The sequence below is a fragment of the Plasmodium fragile genome (assembly GCF_000956335.1).
Source record: "Plasmodium fragile strain nilgiri unplaced genomic scaffold supercont1.21, whole genome shotgun sequence".
In the NCBI taxonomy this organism is placed as follows: Eukaryota; Apicomplexa; class Aconoidasida; order Haemosporida; family Plasmodiidae; genus Plasmodium; species Plasmodium fragile.
Genome location: NW_012192601.1, coordinates 171,111 through 184,452, shown reverse-complemented (window position 1 = coordinate 184,452; position 13,342 = coordinate 171,111). Strand labels below are relative to the sequence as shown.

The window sequence follows — 13,342 nt, the reverse complement described above, 5'->3', positions numbered from 1 at the left end:
GCAGCAGGGTAGCGAAGCGGACCTTACTTTGAAAACGCACTGTGGGCAGCTTGATGGTGCAGTGTGAGGCCCATTTACTCTCCGCCATGCTTCTCCCTGTTCGATTTGTGAGCCCCCTTCTCACCCAGCTTCTCCAAAGACAAGTAGTCATTTACAAACACACACAATCCCTTGTGTATCTCCCCCCACAGGGTAGATCTCCCTGCATGGGTGGACCCCCCCGTCAGCACCTCACGAAGTTGCGTTCTGGTGGAATCGTCCAGGAAACTCAGAAAGAGATAAAATGTGTCTCGAGTGAATACAAAGTGAGGGGGTTCGCTATAGTCTCCGTGGCCATGCAGCCCGTTCGGGTTGTTCCGGGTGCTGTGTCCACTTGGGTCATTTTCCCCATTATGACCCATGCCCATAAACTCCTTCCCAAACAGATCAGACGAGCCACGCTGCTCATCGCCGTTTTTGAAAAACCAGTTTGCAATAAAATCGCAGGTATCTCTCTTGCGCAGGTCTTCCAACTGGACAAGCAGCTCGTTTATTTTCCCAACCAGCTGCTCATTTTCTATTCTATACTTTTTATTTTCATTGATTAAATGTCTCCTGGGAGCGTCGTCCTCTGAGGTGTGCCTTCTTTGTCCAAAGTACTTCATGACGTAGTCGTAGGGATTTTCCACTCTCTCCCTGTTCCGTATCAGCTTCACAAACAAGTCCACGAATACAAAAAAGACGTTACTTTCTGCTAAGTATTTTTTGAAGTGGTAAAATTCATTTTTCTCTTTATATTTTTTCATCCCTTTGATGTACTTCCTCACCATGGTGCGCTCGACCTCGTCATGCAGCGATGCCCCAGAGGAGCTATGTTCTCCGCGGCTGCTACCCCGGTTATTGCAATCGTCGCTGCATTCTTCACTCCTATCACTACTGCTGGTCGTGCCTGGGGTGGAGCAGTTCCCCAATTTCACGAGCAGGCTTTCCCCCCGCGCGTGCTTCATAATGTGTGGTACAAATTACAAGCCGCTTATGCAATTTTTTTTTTCCCTCTTACATTTGCGCACATGGATTAGCTCAGCTATTGGGGTCACCCACTTGACATCGCAACAAATTTTATGTCCCTTCCAATGGGCGCCTGGCGCGCGGAGTTCACTTTATTTTGTGCAAATTTTGCCAACCCTACAAAGTAGCATGTTTAGGGCGTCTATTTTGTTCGTTACGCGCAGGAGAAAAAAAAAAAAAAAAAAAAAAAAAAAAAAAGTATGTGCCGCTTTTAAAATGCGGACCATATATTCAGTGGGAGGTGCCCACATGGATCTATGAGTTAGACAGATAATGCACGTTACTCTGCTCGGAGCCCATGCCGAACGGGGTACACAAATGAGGGTGAACTCATATTCGCACACGCAATGCGTGATTGGCCCTCGGCAGAAGGGCCCCATCTTGTGTTGCAGTTTTACGAAAAAATACCCCCAGGGGTAGGGAGCGGGTTACGTTAGTGTGTGCTGCGTCGATGAGTCGTATCAATTTCACGCGGCGGGTCACCCCCCGTCGTGCGTGGGGCGCTGATCAATCCTCACCGTCTTGCAGACGTAGTCGTGGCCTGCAGTGTGGACATTCAGCCCATCCCTAGCATTGGCGATATCAGCAATCTGGTCGTTATGTATATTCTGCACATTGTATTCAAGGTTACCAAAGTAGGCATTGTAAATGTAAAACTTGGAAGTGAAGTGGTCATTGGTTTGAATAACATTTGCGATAAAATGTTCATCATTCATGAAAATGCTTTTGTTGAAAGTGCATGATAGGAATCCATTCCCGAAGGTGAAGGGGGACTCAAAATTTCGAATATCCCAAATTTTTGTCTGCCCATCAAGTCCAGAGGTAAGCATATAATAATTACTTTTGCTAAAGGTAACAGATTCTACGGAATAGCCATTATGAGCATTCAATTTTGTATATACTAATTTGGACTCATGTCCATCCCATATTTTTATATGTCCATCTTGAGACACAGAAGAATACAAACTTCCATCTGAAGTCCCACTGATGCAGTTGATGGTGGCACTATGATGTTGATCTTTTTTTTCATACGAAGTGAAACAAGATAATGTTTCCAAATCGAACAGTTTAACAAAATTTTCATTTTTATTACAGGCATATAAAAAATCTCCACAGGGATGGACATATAAATGTACGAAGGCATTTTTATCTTGTATGACCACATTTTGGCTGGGGAGATCATTTATTTTTTCTCTTATATTTCTTCTGTACCTAAATTGTGGCTTCTGCTTTTTTAATATTTTACTCACATCAATAATTTGAATAGTACAATCATCACTAGCTGAAAATAAAATATTTTTTACAGGGTGGAATTTCAGACAGTTAATTTTTCCCATGTGTTTATTGTCAATGGTGTGTATTTTTCTCTTCTTCACATTTTCATATATTTTACAAATTTTTATAACGTGATCTGCTCCACCTGAGCACAGTACATTTTTTGTGCTGTTCGTTGCGCAGCAAGTGACTTTATGCTGGTGAATTAATTCCACTCGGTCAGTAATATCATAAGAGTATTCTATCCTTCCTCCCTTGTCCTTTTTTAATGAATCCAAATTTAGCACAGTCTCATTGTTACTACGGAGCTGTGCATTTTTCAGTAACATCCCGTATGTCTTCAACTTTGCAATTTGATCATTCCGTTGGTCGTTTTTTTTTCCATCCTCTCCCTCAATATCCCTATCGTACTCAGACGCACCCTTGTATAAGCTCTTCGAGTATAACTTGAACAGGTAATTTTCCTTCACCGTTTTACTTTCCTCCAAATTTATTTCCTTCCTCAGGGTTTCGAACGAATCGGTTAGATCGTCGTCCTGCAGCTGTTTTAGCACCGCTTCGTAAAACGCGATTTTGTTTATGTCTCCGAGTTGTTTGGGTTCTTTCTTCACCTCCGGGGGGGACCCACCTCCCTCCGCTTCGCCAGGTTCCCCACTTTCGTGGTTTTCCCCAACTTTGCTACTTTCCTCGGCTTTGTTACCTTCCCCATCTTGGACGCCCTCCTCAGCTGGGCCGTCCCCCTTACTGGGGCCGAACAAACTGCTGACGCTGAACCCCTTCATTCTTCAGCCACTTCAAAAACGACCCTGTCGAGAGGGCAACGCATAAGGAGGTGCGCAGTTAGGTATGTGCGTAGGCCCCCATCTATACCTGCACATACATGCGCGGATGAGGGGCTACCACTCTAACCTGTATTCATTACATATAATTAGTAAGCTGCACAGAAACGAGAGGCTAATTGGCATAGCCCCATTTTTGCTACCTTGAAAAAATATGGGAAAAAAAAAAAAAAAAAATGCTACCTTCTACTGATCTCCGCGCAAGGTTGAGAAAAGCCCCCCTTTTGTTCAAGTGCGAACTGTGAGCATTGGGTCATTAAAAATGAAGTAAGGTGATTCCACGGAGGACTCTGCATCTGGCATGAATCTCTAAATACGCACAACTAAAACGGAGTCACCCAAATGAACTTACCAACTGATATACGCATAAGGAGATGGAGCCGTTAGGTTTTTGTCGCCTTGAAAACAAGTGCATAAAAAATGAAGTGAACACTAGGTGAATACCTGCAACGATCATTCTTTCTTTCTTTTGTTTTTTTTCCTCCAAATAGGATATTTTTTTTTATTTTCCATTTGTCCCTCTCCGAAAAAAGGCGTCACCGCGGTGATAGGCCCCAAAAATTGTTGTAACCCTTTTAACGTATTTTTTCCCGTGTATGAAGTTGTAGGTGTAGCATATACCAATTGAACACCTTCCAGTTGCACCCACGTCAACTCTCTTATTCATGTACATGCATCTTCTATCTTTAGAAGAATGTCCCAAAGGGGGGTTGGCCAACAAATGGAACCTCAATTTGAGGGGGCCAAGAGGGAGAGAGAGTTAATTCAGCCAATGCAGACTCATATACAGCGTGGTTTAAAAAAATAATAAATAATTGCAAATGAATACACCATCAGAGGCAAGAACAAATTTAACTGCATTTTTAAAATATCCCCCCCGTGTTAGATGATTATACACATTTTTTATGTAGTATACTTGTGTAAAGCTACGCAACATGGTCAGTCATTCGGAGGCACAGAATGCTGTGAAGGTTGCCTCGGACAGTTAGCGGAAAGGCATACCCTATCTCAATAGCAATCAATCGGTATGAGACACATCGCGCATATGCGTTATGGCGTGATTGGTCCTTTTTGTGCTTCCTCCATTTGGTTTGCATAATAAAGAAATGTGAATTGTGCACTTCCTGCTTGTCACACGGTTATCTGCTGACCGATACGTTGGAACCGGATGGTCATTTCTGCATCACCCCCTCTCCATTTTCATCCAAAAGGGAGGTACTCATTCGTAGACATCCCTTGAGCGGTGTGCCCCACCTCTGTGCTGCCATTGTGAGAACATATGGCAAAGTATCAACGGGTAGAGATACACAGGGGGAGTATAACTCCCCGTCGATTCGTTTGGACAAACGTCCTACGCAAGTGTGTCCCCCGAACGGAATAGAAAAAAAAAAAAAAAACATCAATTTGCACTTTTTTCTTCCAAAAAAAAAAGTAAAAAAACAAATTGACCATTTTAATTTATCTCAAACATTCTTACATCCATGTTGTTACAAATGAAGTTAGTACTTGTGGGGAAGAGGGGGGCCGAATTTCCTCCACTTTGTTGCCACAATGATAAACTTTTCCGACGTGGCAATAAAAATGGCTACTCCGCTGCTCGAAGGAACGCTTAAGAGAGGGGCGATGATTCACCAAAAGGGAAAATCGAGTTGCGCGAATTCGTCGGCGCAGTTTCGCCGCGGCCGTTTGGATTAATCGACTTCGCTTTTTCCGTTGATGCTTCGTTTTGTTCGTGCCCGGCGCCAATTTTGCTGGTCGGTCGTTTTTACTCTGTTGCCATTCCGTTGCCACTATGTCTTTGCGGCTGGCCACTTCGCACTCCTCGCGCTGCTCCGCACACGAAAGGGATGATGTCTTTACCAAAATGGGAAGCAAGTTTGGCCACATTTGTTCAACATCTAAGAGCATTTCACTCTGTGTCTACTTCACCTGTGCACATGTAACGGAGGCGACGCCGCCCGCGTGTATAAAAACGTGTACCATTTTTTTAACATAGATATACTGAATTGTTTCTGCGCAGATGGGACAAAAAATGGTCTATCGTCGATTTTCATCTGTCGTGCGCAGAGAATTGAAAAATGAAAAAAAAAAAAAATTGGCTGCCCATGCGCATGTTTATGTTTACATAAGTTATGTATGCATGCATGTACATGTTTTTTTTTTTTTTTTTTTTTTTTTTTTCCCCTCTTTGCGACGTTCCAGCTTTGTTCTGCCAGGTTATTTTTTTTTTTCTCTCTCTCTCTCTCTCTCTCTCGTACCAACTTCTTCAAACCGAAATGTGAGAGTGCAATTTTCATCCAATTCATGCTTCCCCCGATAAATAAATTCCAACTTCATTCTTGGTTCATCCACATATGCGTGTTATTATTACGCATACCATATTTCCCCGTGGTGTGAACAGGAATGTTTGAATGCTCATATGCATTTTTCAGTCCTCAAAGTTAAAGGAACCTTTCGAATGAATAGGCAAGACGCAAGAAATGAAACGCGCAAAGTGGAACAAATCACTCACGTTTATAATTTTCCTCCTGTTATATGTGATGAACAATGGGGTCCACGCGAATGGAAATGAATTGAAAGGAACGGATGGGGTGGATGTTCCAAACCAACAGGACACCACCAACGATTATAACACCTCTGAGGGCATTTCAAATCAAGGACAAAGCGCAACTTCCAATCATAACAATCCTGCCTCCCACAGTGACACACAAAAGGCAGAAGAAGGAAGTGATGCAAAGCAAGGCAATACTTTCCTCGATGAGAAAAATATTGTACAAAATGTAGAAACCTATTTTATACCCGAAGGACAAAATAAAGTGTACCATACTGATATGGGCACGGTGAAGGAGGGGACAGGCATGATGGGCCATGTACAAAGGAATGCACACTTGAGAACCACGTCCCACTCCCCCTCGCAGGGAGCAGTAAAGCAGGGGTGTAACTCCGTTCAGGGGAATCCGTTCACCTTGAATAAAAATGGGGCGAATGTTAAACATGTCGCAAAAGCTCAGGATGATCTGGTTCAGACCCAAAATGTTGATGTAGGCAATGGAACAGAAGAAAAAACAGACGAAAACGCAAAAGAACAAACAGTAGAAAAAACACAAGAAAACACAGAACAAAAAACAGACGGAGATAAACAAACTGAGATTCCCTCTACCGGAGAACAAATTGCGGAGGATTCAGACCACGCACAGAAGATAAAGAACAGGCTGCTCAAGGAGGGGAGAGAATTGAAAGAAACGACCAGCATGATCGATAACGCAGTGTACAACGTGGAACAGCTAATTATAAAAACCAAGTTCTACGCCACAGCAATACGAAACTTTGTACACTTCAAAGTTAATCACGTTTGTGAATATTCCAAGTGTGGGCCAAACGCTCGATGCTACATTTTGGAGAAGGATAAGGAGCAGTGCAGATGTTTAGCTAATTACATGCCTGATGAAAGTGTAGATTATTTTAAGTGCATACCTAAGACAGTAAAGGAATGCTCGAAGGACAACGGGAATTGCGATGTGAATGCAGCGTGTTCCATTGATAAAAACACAAATATAAAATGCCAGTGTAAGCATAATTACATTGGGGATGGGATATTCTGCGTCATGGGTTCTCAGGAGAATCAGTCGTTGTGCCTACTTATCTTGCTTCTAATTTGCTTTCTTCACAAGTTTCTTTTTTAGTGAAGCAAAGAGAAAAGGGTCACTGCTGGGCAAGCAGTTTATCCGGACGGGGTTTTGTTCATGTTCGTGTTGGTGTTGTGCGGGGGAGAAAGGCGTGATGTGCCTTTTGGGGAAAGCACGTTCACACATATACCAAGTGGGGTACCCCCAATGGAATGCCTTTTATTCTCGCGTGGAAAATACATAAAAGTTGAAGCCCCCGTTTTGGGTAAACCTTTTTTGGGTAAATCTCTTTTGGCAGTTGCATGCCGCTTTTTTTTTTTTTTTTTTGCCCCAATTTAGACGTTGTAATTGTTTTTTCCCCTCTCCACATTAGCCCAACTTTTGCGTTTGTTTTTTTTTTTTGCGACTTTTTCACTAATGTTATGTAACTCCTCTTCCCCTTTGTGTTTAATTTTTTACCTTTCCCCATTGGTGTAACTTCCGATTTTGTTTTCCTTTTTAATACAGCTACGTAACTTCTTTTCCTTTTGTGTTTAATTTTTATTATTATTTTTTTTTTTATCCTACCTTCAACGCGTTATGCAGAATCGTACACGATATGTTCGCTGCATATGTGCGAAGCCTTGTTAACAAAATGGGTGCCACGTCAGTGGGCATGTCAAGCTGAGGGCTCGGCCATAAACATCGGGGGGAATCAGCAACAATCATGACAATAAAAGGCGAAATGCAAAATGTACTTCCCATATTGAGGAGGAACAAAAAAGTGATCAGTAAGACTGTACATTCTGGGCGTCATTTTCTTACCTACTTGGGAAAAAGGCTGCTCATCGAAGGTGTAGTGCAGACATGTAGGGCGAATCGCAGCCTGGGCCCAGCCCAAGTGGTAGTGGCCCATTTGGGAGGCAGAATGAACGGCGTCACGTATAAAGAGAAGAATAAATGTATTTCCCCATTCAGCACTCCGAGGGAGTACCACCATACCAGTAGGGGTGGTATGCAAAAAATGTGGCTGCAGGAATGTCAAACACATATGAATTTTGAACAAATCACACGCATTTTGAAATCCCTTGGGAGGGAAAAACCAACTTGGGAAGAAAAAAAAAACACAGAAAAGAAAGTCAGTTTACTACTACCACATATATATAAAGAATGTGAAAGAAACTACATCCACTTTTCTTGCATTTTACACAACCTACACAAATTGAGAGATCATTTCACCAAGGAGTATAAGGAAGAAGTGTACACAAAAATGGAAGACTTATTCCTTCGCAACGTTAGTGTCTTTACCATTAAAGAAATGACGATCATATTAAAATGTTTGGTGGAAGAAAGAAAAGGCAAGTGCGATAAAATGGTACAGTTCTGTGCGTATAAATTTATCCAAGTCTTATGTATGGATATTTTATACAAAATGAGAAAGGATCCTTCCTTCAATTTGAGCTTCCTCTCCGTCCTTTGCACACATTTTAAGGGGTGCATAGAGAATTATTTTTTTTCCAACGTGGGGAATACAAACAGGGAGGAGGAAATGGACCGTTTTTACCACACCGTGCATAGGTTGGGCAGCACCAGTGATCAGGCACTTTTTGCAAATTGCCTACTAAAAGGATATCCCAGATATGGATACAACCTTTTCAACCTGCACGACGTGTCTGCTTTTATGTTTTTTTTGACCAGATGCAAATCGGCTTGTTGTCCCATGTACACTTTCCTATCGCATGTGTATGTATCGATCAGCTTCCTGGGGGACGTAGCCCATCCTATTCATGGGAACCTAGAACGTCACTTTTTGAAGTTCGAAAGAGGTGCGAAGTTTTGCTTTTCCGGGGGGAGTCGCACAGGGCGGATTGCTCCCTCGGAGGAGCACATGGAAGAGATGGACGAGATGATAGTCGACGAGAATGCGCATGAACGTCACGATAGTGTGGCATATGTGCAGAAAGACCTCGCGTCAATATCAAAAGGAGAAATAATGCAATGCGTCTCACATTTATTGCAGAGTGATATCGGCTTCAACTATAGTGCTACTTCACCTGTGCACAAGAAGAGGGATAAAGAAAGTGCGGTCATGCGGGAGAACGTCCACAGCATGGCCGTCATCATCCATAGTAGTCTCAAAGCAAAGGAGCGAAACGTATTCACATACATCTTAGCAAATTATCTGTTACTAAAATGTACACATTTTTTAAATTTAATCGACATTTGCAACATTTTCGAATTGTTCATTTTGCACAGAACAACTGTTGCAGGGGTGGATGTGTATGAGGCCGTTTTTGCAAAGATCCGTCGGTTAATTATGACTCAGGCGAACAGCAAGACGATGGCAATATTTTGCATCAGCAGCGCGAGGTTGAAGGGAGAACTGCGTGGATCCTTCGTGGATAACATCCTGGCATTGTACCGAATCGTTTTGCAGAAGGGAAGGGGATTATCTGCGGAATACACCAACAACAATCGGAGAAATTACAAAAATTTGCCATTCCCTTTTGGAAAAGAAAACACTGTGATTTTTTCCAATGTGAGTAATTTTTTGTCCAGCCATAAAATCAGTTCTCTGTTTTATTTACTCTACTTGAGCAAGTTTAATGGCTTTATAAATGCCTTGCTTGTTCATAAAAAAAAGGGTCATTGTTCTGCCTCCCTCATAAGCGTAATTGATATGTACGATTTGCTCAAAATATTTATCACCCTTTTTAAAATGTACGCACAAAATGGTCTTTACGATGGAAAACGAAGAGCAGAAATTTCAAAACATTTAGACAAGTCCTCTGAATATTTGCTGCAATTTTTGGAAGATATTTGCTTCGAAAAAATAATTCCTGTGCAGGGGAATTTTTCGAAGGAAGAGCAACCTGCGTATGCCGAGGCGGATCGTCTGAAGGGAATAAAAATTTTGAATAGGTCATGTTATTTTTTCACATTGTTACTCCCCATGATTAAAAAATTGCAAATGGGGAACATCATTAATGACAGGACTGGACAGTCACTAACCCGACTTTTCACGTCTTTTAAAAGCAGCATAAGTAAAATTTACCAAGACGAACTTTTTAGCGGCAACTGCAAGAACGACCAAAGTAGCAAATGTTATGTGCACATTTGGAACTTTTTTTTTATGTTGAATGATGCGCGTGGTGGGGGATGAACATTTTGAGGAGGCACCAATATTATGGAAGTTTTAGCGTTGCTAGACTGTCACACACGTACCAAACATAACGCAACACACAGCATGCATCACACCAGTGTCTATTTATTCGCTTTTTTTTTTTTTTTTTTTTGTGGATGGAGCACGGGCCCACGCTGGAAACACACACAACAAAGTGTGTTGCTCAGGTTTGCCCACGTGCAACTTTTGTTATTCCCGCGGGAAGGGTCAAATTTGTTTTGGTACCGGCCTGGGCAAGTATGCACGTTTACGCATGCATGTTTTGTCATACACAAGGTCGAACACACTTCCTTGCCCCAACTTTCCCCGTTATGGCAACACAACGTTGTCTATGTAGTGTAAAAAAAAAAAACAAAAGACCCAGTTAGATCATTAGATCATTTTCCCCTTGCAAAACTGAGGCGCATTAGGGCTTTTTTTTTTTTTTTTTTTTTTTCCAGCTCATTTGGAGCACAACGAAAATGGTTACTCCGGCGTGGACTCCCAAGTTGGTTTTGTCTTTTCGGGGATAGATTAAATCTGGAATGAGTACCGTGTACACATGCATAAGTGCATGCGTATATGTGTAGCCTGGTGTCGCTTCCCTTTTTTTTTTTTCCTGACCTCATTTACATCACGGAAAAGCAGTTGAGAAAAATAGTATAAAAAAAAAAAAAAAAAAAAGACGAATTTTAAAAATGCCTCTTTTGGCTGAGTTAACTGCGACACAAAATGTTTCTCACCGTTTTAACTGCAAGGACATTGCATGCGTCCACTTTAAAATTTCTTTTTTGAAAGGAGCGCTCGAGGGTGCGCCGATGTTGTCGGACACGTAGATGCGTACATGCACGCACACTTTGTGAGCAGACCTATAGGCAAAAAGAGAAACACAGGGCTAAAAATCAGCGCGCTATTAGGGAACATATAAATGCACCGAGGGCTCCACCCGAAGCATGGAAAAAAAGGGCGTTCAATTTCCTGCAAAGTAGGGGGGGTTCTTTTTACACATTAGTGCCGCTGTGCCTGTCTCCCCTTACATGTATGAAACCGAGCAAGAAGATGAAATTGAGCGCCCTGTACACACTACTGTGCACGCTGTGCATCCCGTATCTACTGGCCAGTGTAACGAACTTTTCGGACGAGGAAATACACGAAAAAGTAAAGTCTATTGTGAACGAAGCAGACGAGTGCTCGCTAGAAGATGTAGAGTTCATAGACAAGTATAACGAAAAACTGTACTGGATATGGACGAACAACCTTTTCAGGTATTTAAGAGTCAAGCTGTATTTGTATGAAAGTGACACGATTTACAAAAATGTGAAAGGGGAAAATGGCAACGCTTTGGGGGACCATGTGAAGGACGCACTACGGGATGACTTCTTCATTTACAAAGAGAGAGAGGAATTCATACGAATTGCACTGAACATCCTGTCCAATGAAAAGTCATTGGCAAAAATGATAAGTGTATATACACCTAAAAAGGAAATAAAATTTTTTCAAGAATTATCGCAGAGTCAGTTAATTGACCTTCTCATAAATGAAAAAAAAAATTTAATAAACTCATTTAACAAATTTAAATTGTTCCAAGATTTTCGAGACGTTTCAAATTCAAAATATTATTACCAGCAACGCTTTTCACAGAGGGACACAGAACATAAAGCTCACGATAATATAGGTATCGCCCGGAATGAACAAATGGAGGACGATAAAAATCCGGGGGTAAACAATAAGAGAACAAAAAATGTAATCACATTTAATGCTGAGGAAATACCGCGCATGACGGAGATACCGTTCGACTTTTACGATCAGAACAAGTGGAACAAATATTTTTATTCCGTCAATGATGAGTAAAAAAAATGAGCATATCTGGGGGACGGGAACCTTCAGGGTGCATTCTATACAAGGGGATGTCTTCCAAGCGGTTGCCCCCGCCGCCCACCAATTCGCTGCATTCACGTGAAGAGGGTCTACGCGCACGTGGTGGTGCTGAGGGGGAAGCGATGTGTGGATTAGATCATCCACCGTACTTTTACGTGTTTTCTTTTTTTAATTGTTCACATGGACTGCTACGTGACGGGGAAGCCACCGCCCCCTACGTGCACCATCCATTCAAAGTTGGCATTTACATTTAAAACGATAAAAAAAAAAATATGATACATGGGGTGCGCCAACAAGAGGCAAATATCGTCTTCCGTACAGTGTTACAATACACACACTCACGTGAATAGAAACCTACGGAAGGCGCTCCCTCAAACGGAAGAATATTCACACACCTAACAAAAAAAAAAAAAAAAAGCCAAAGCTACTTCTCCATTGGATAAAAAAACTTCGGAACCACCTTCTCTTTTAACTCCATTTGATTCTTGCAAAAGTGTATAAAAAAATAATCCCTAATTTTGGCGTACCATGTAATGTTGGTCAATGCCGTTTTTTTGTTCTCCTCATTCTTGTGTGCCTCAATTAGATTTAGGGCTGCTATTTTGTACTTCACATATTGCTGATACTTCAGTGGGTTGTAATCCTTATTGTGCAAATGTGTGTTTTCATCCACATCGTCGTAAATTGCATTGACGTCACTTAGGCTTAACTCCAGGACATTCTTATCTTTTCCTGTGTAGAAGGGAAGCGAACATAGGTTACTCCATATAAGCTAGCACAAAAGTGCATGCACGTGTATATACGCAGACGGGGAGGCAATAAAACCATCTTGCATCCTTTGGCAAGGGCTACTACTCCTCTCAGTTTGCCATTTTACCCACGCGAATTCTCTGGACTGGTCTCTTTCCAAAAAGCAGAGTTTTGGAAACGATTCTCTTGGGTATAAGATTTAACATTTAAAAAACAAAACTATAGGGAGGTGAAATACTTTTGGATCTTTGCAAATATGCGTATCAAGGGGAACGTCTGTTGGGTTTTCACACCATTCCCCGTAAATGGCATCAGCCTATGCATACAAAAATGTTTCTATTTTTGTGTACATGCGTTTGTATCAAGGGGGCCAACTGTATGGGGAGTTTTTTTTTTTTGTTTTCCTATTAGAAAAAATACGCGCGTGTTCACTTATGGGACATGCTTTAAGGTGTACTATGCATACGAATACATTAGTGTTTACGAAAGCAAGCCATGGTTGTTCCCTTCGCTTTAAAGGTGTGCTACAATTGAGGTGTTTTTTTCAGCACTTTGACCATTTCTTGTTTTTTCCGTTTTGCTATTTTTTCATTTACTATACATTTAAAGTGCAATTTTTTTTTGTTTTTATCGCCATTCCATAAAATTTACTAAGCACACAGGTTGTTGTGGGTTCCTTTCGCGCGCAGTTCGAAGGGGGTATGGAAAGAAAAATGGAATTTGTTGCACTGGAGTGTAGGAAAAGGTATAAAGTCCAGTGAATTGTATTTTTTTTTTTTTTTTTT

General features: G+C 41.6%; 6 protein-coding genes across 6 annotated transcripts; 3 read left to right on the top strand and 3 right to left on the bottom strand.

Annotated features, from left to right (window-relative positions):
- Window positions 1-74: 74 nt before the first annotated feature.
- Window positions 75-986, bottom strand: AK88_02229 (uncharacterized protein; the record flags this gene model as incomplete). The annotated part of the gene is made up of 1 exon (XM_012479863.1): window positions 75-986. The coding sequence occupies one exon, from the start codon at window positions 984-986 to the stop codon at window positions 75-77; it is 912 nt and encodes a 303-aa protein (XP_012335286.1).
- Window positions 987-1,526: 540 nt separating this feature from the next.
- AK88_02228 (uncharacterized protein) lies at window positions 1,527-3,104 on the bottom strand (the record flags this gene model as incomplete). Its single annotated transcript, XM_012479862.1, has 1 exon — window positions 1,527-3,104. One exon carries the CDS (start codon window positions 3,102-3,104, stop codon window positions 1,527-1,529), a length of 1,578 nt encoding a protein of 525 aa, XP_012335285.1.
- A 2,537-nt stretch (window positions 3,105-5,641) lies between these two features.
- On the top strand, window positions 5,642-6,844 carry AK88_02227 (uncharacterized protein; the record flags this gene model as incomplete). Its single annotated transcript, XM_012479861.1, has 1 exon — window positions 5,642-6,844. One exon carries the CDS (start codon window positions 5,642-5,644, stop codon window positions 6,842-6,844), a length of 1,203 nt encoding a protein of 400 aa, XP_012335284.1.
- A 667-nt stretch (window positions 6,845-7,511) lies between these two features.
- AK88_02226 (uncharacterized protein) lies at window positions 7,512-9,929 on the top strand (the record flags this gene model as incomplete). Its single annotated transcript, XM_012479860.1, has 1 exon — window positions 7,512-9,929. One exon carries the CDS (start codon window positions 7,512-7,514, stop codon window positions 9,927-9,929), a length of 2,418 nt encoding a protein of 805 aa, XP_012335283.1.
- Window positions 9,930-10,988: 1,059 nt separating this feature from the next.
- Window positions 10,989-11,780, top strand: AK88_02225 (uncharacterized protein; the record flags this gene model as incomplete). Its single annotated transcript, XM_012479859.1, has 1 exon — window positions 10,989-11,780. One exon carries the CDS (start codon window positions 10,989-10,991, stop codon window positions 11,778-11,780), a length of 792 nt encoding a protein of 263 aa, XP_012335282.1.
- Window positions 11,781-12,231: 451 nt separating this feature from the next.
- AK88_02224 (uncharacterized protein) lies at window positions 12,232-12,763 on the bottom strand (the record flags this gene model as incomplete). The annotated part of the gene is made up of 2 exons (XM_012479858.1): window positions 12,232-12,539; window positions 12,685-12,763. The coding sequence occupies 2 exons, from the start codon at window positions 12,761-12,763 to the stop codon at window positions 12,232-12,234; spliced, it is 387 nt and encodes a 128-aa protein (XP_012335281.1).
- Between the last annotated feature and the right edge of the window lie 579 nt (window positions 12,764-13,342).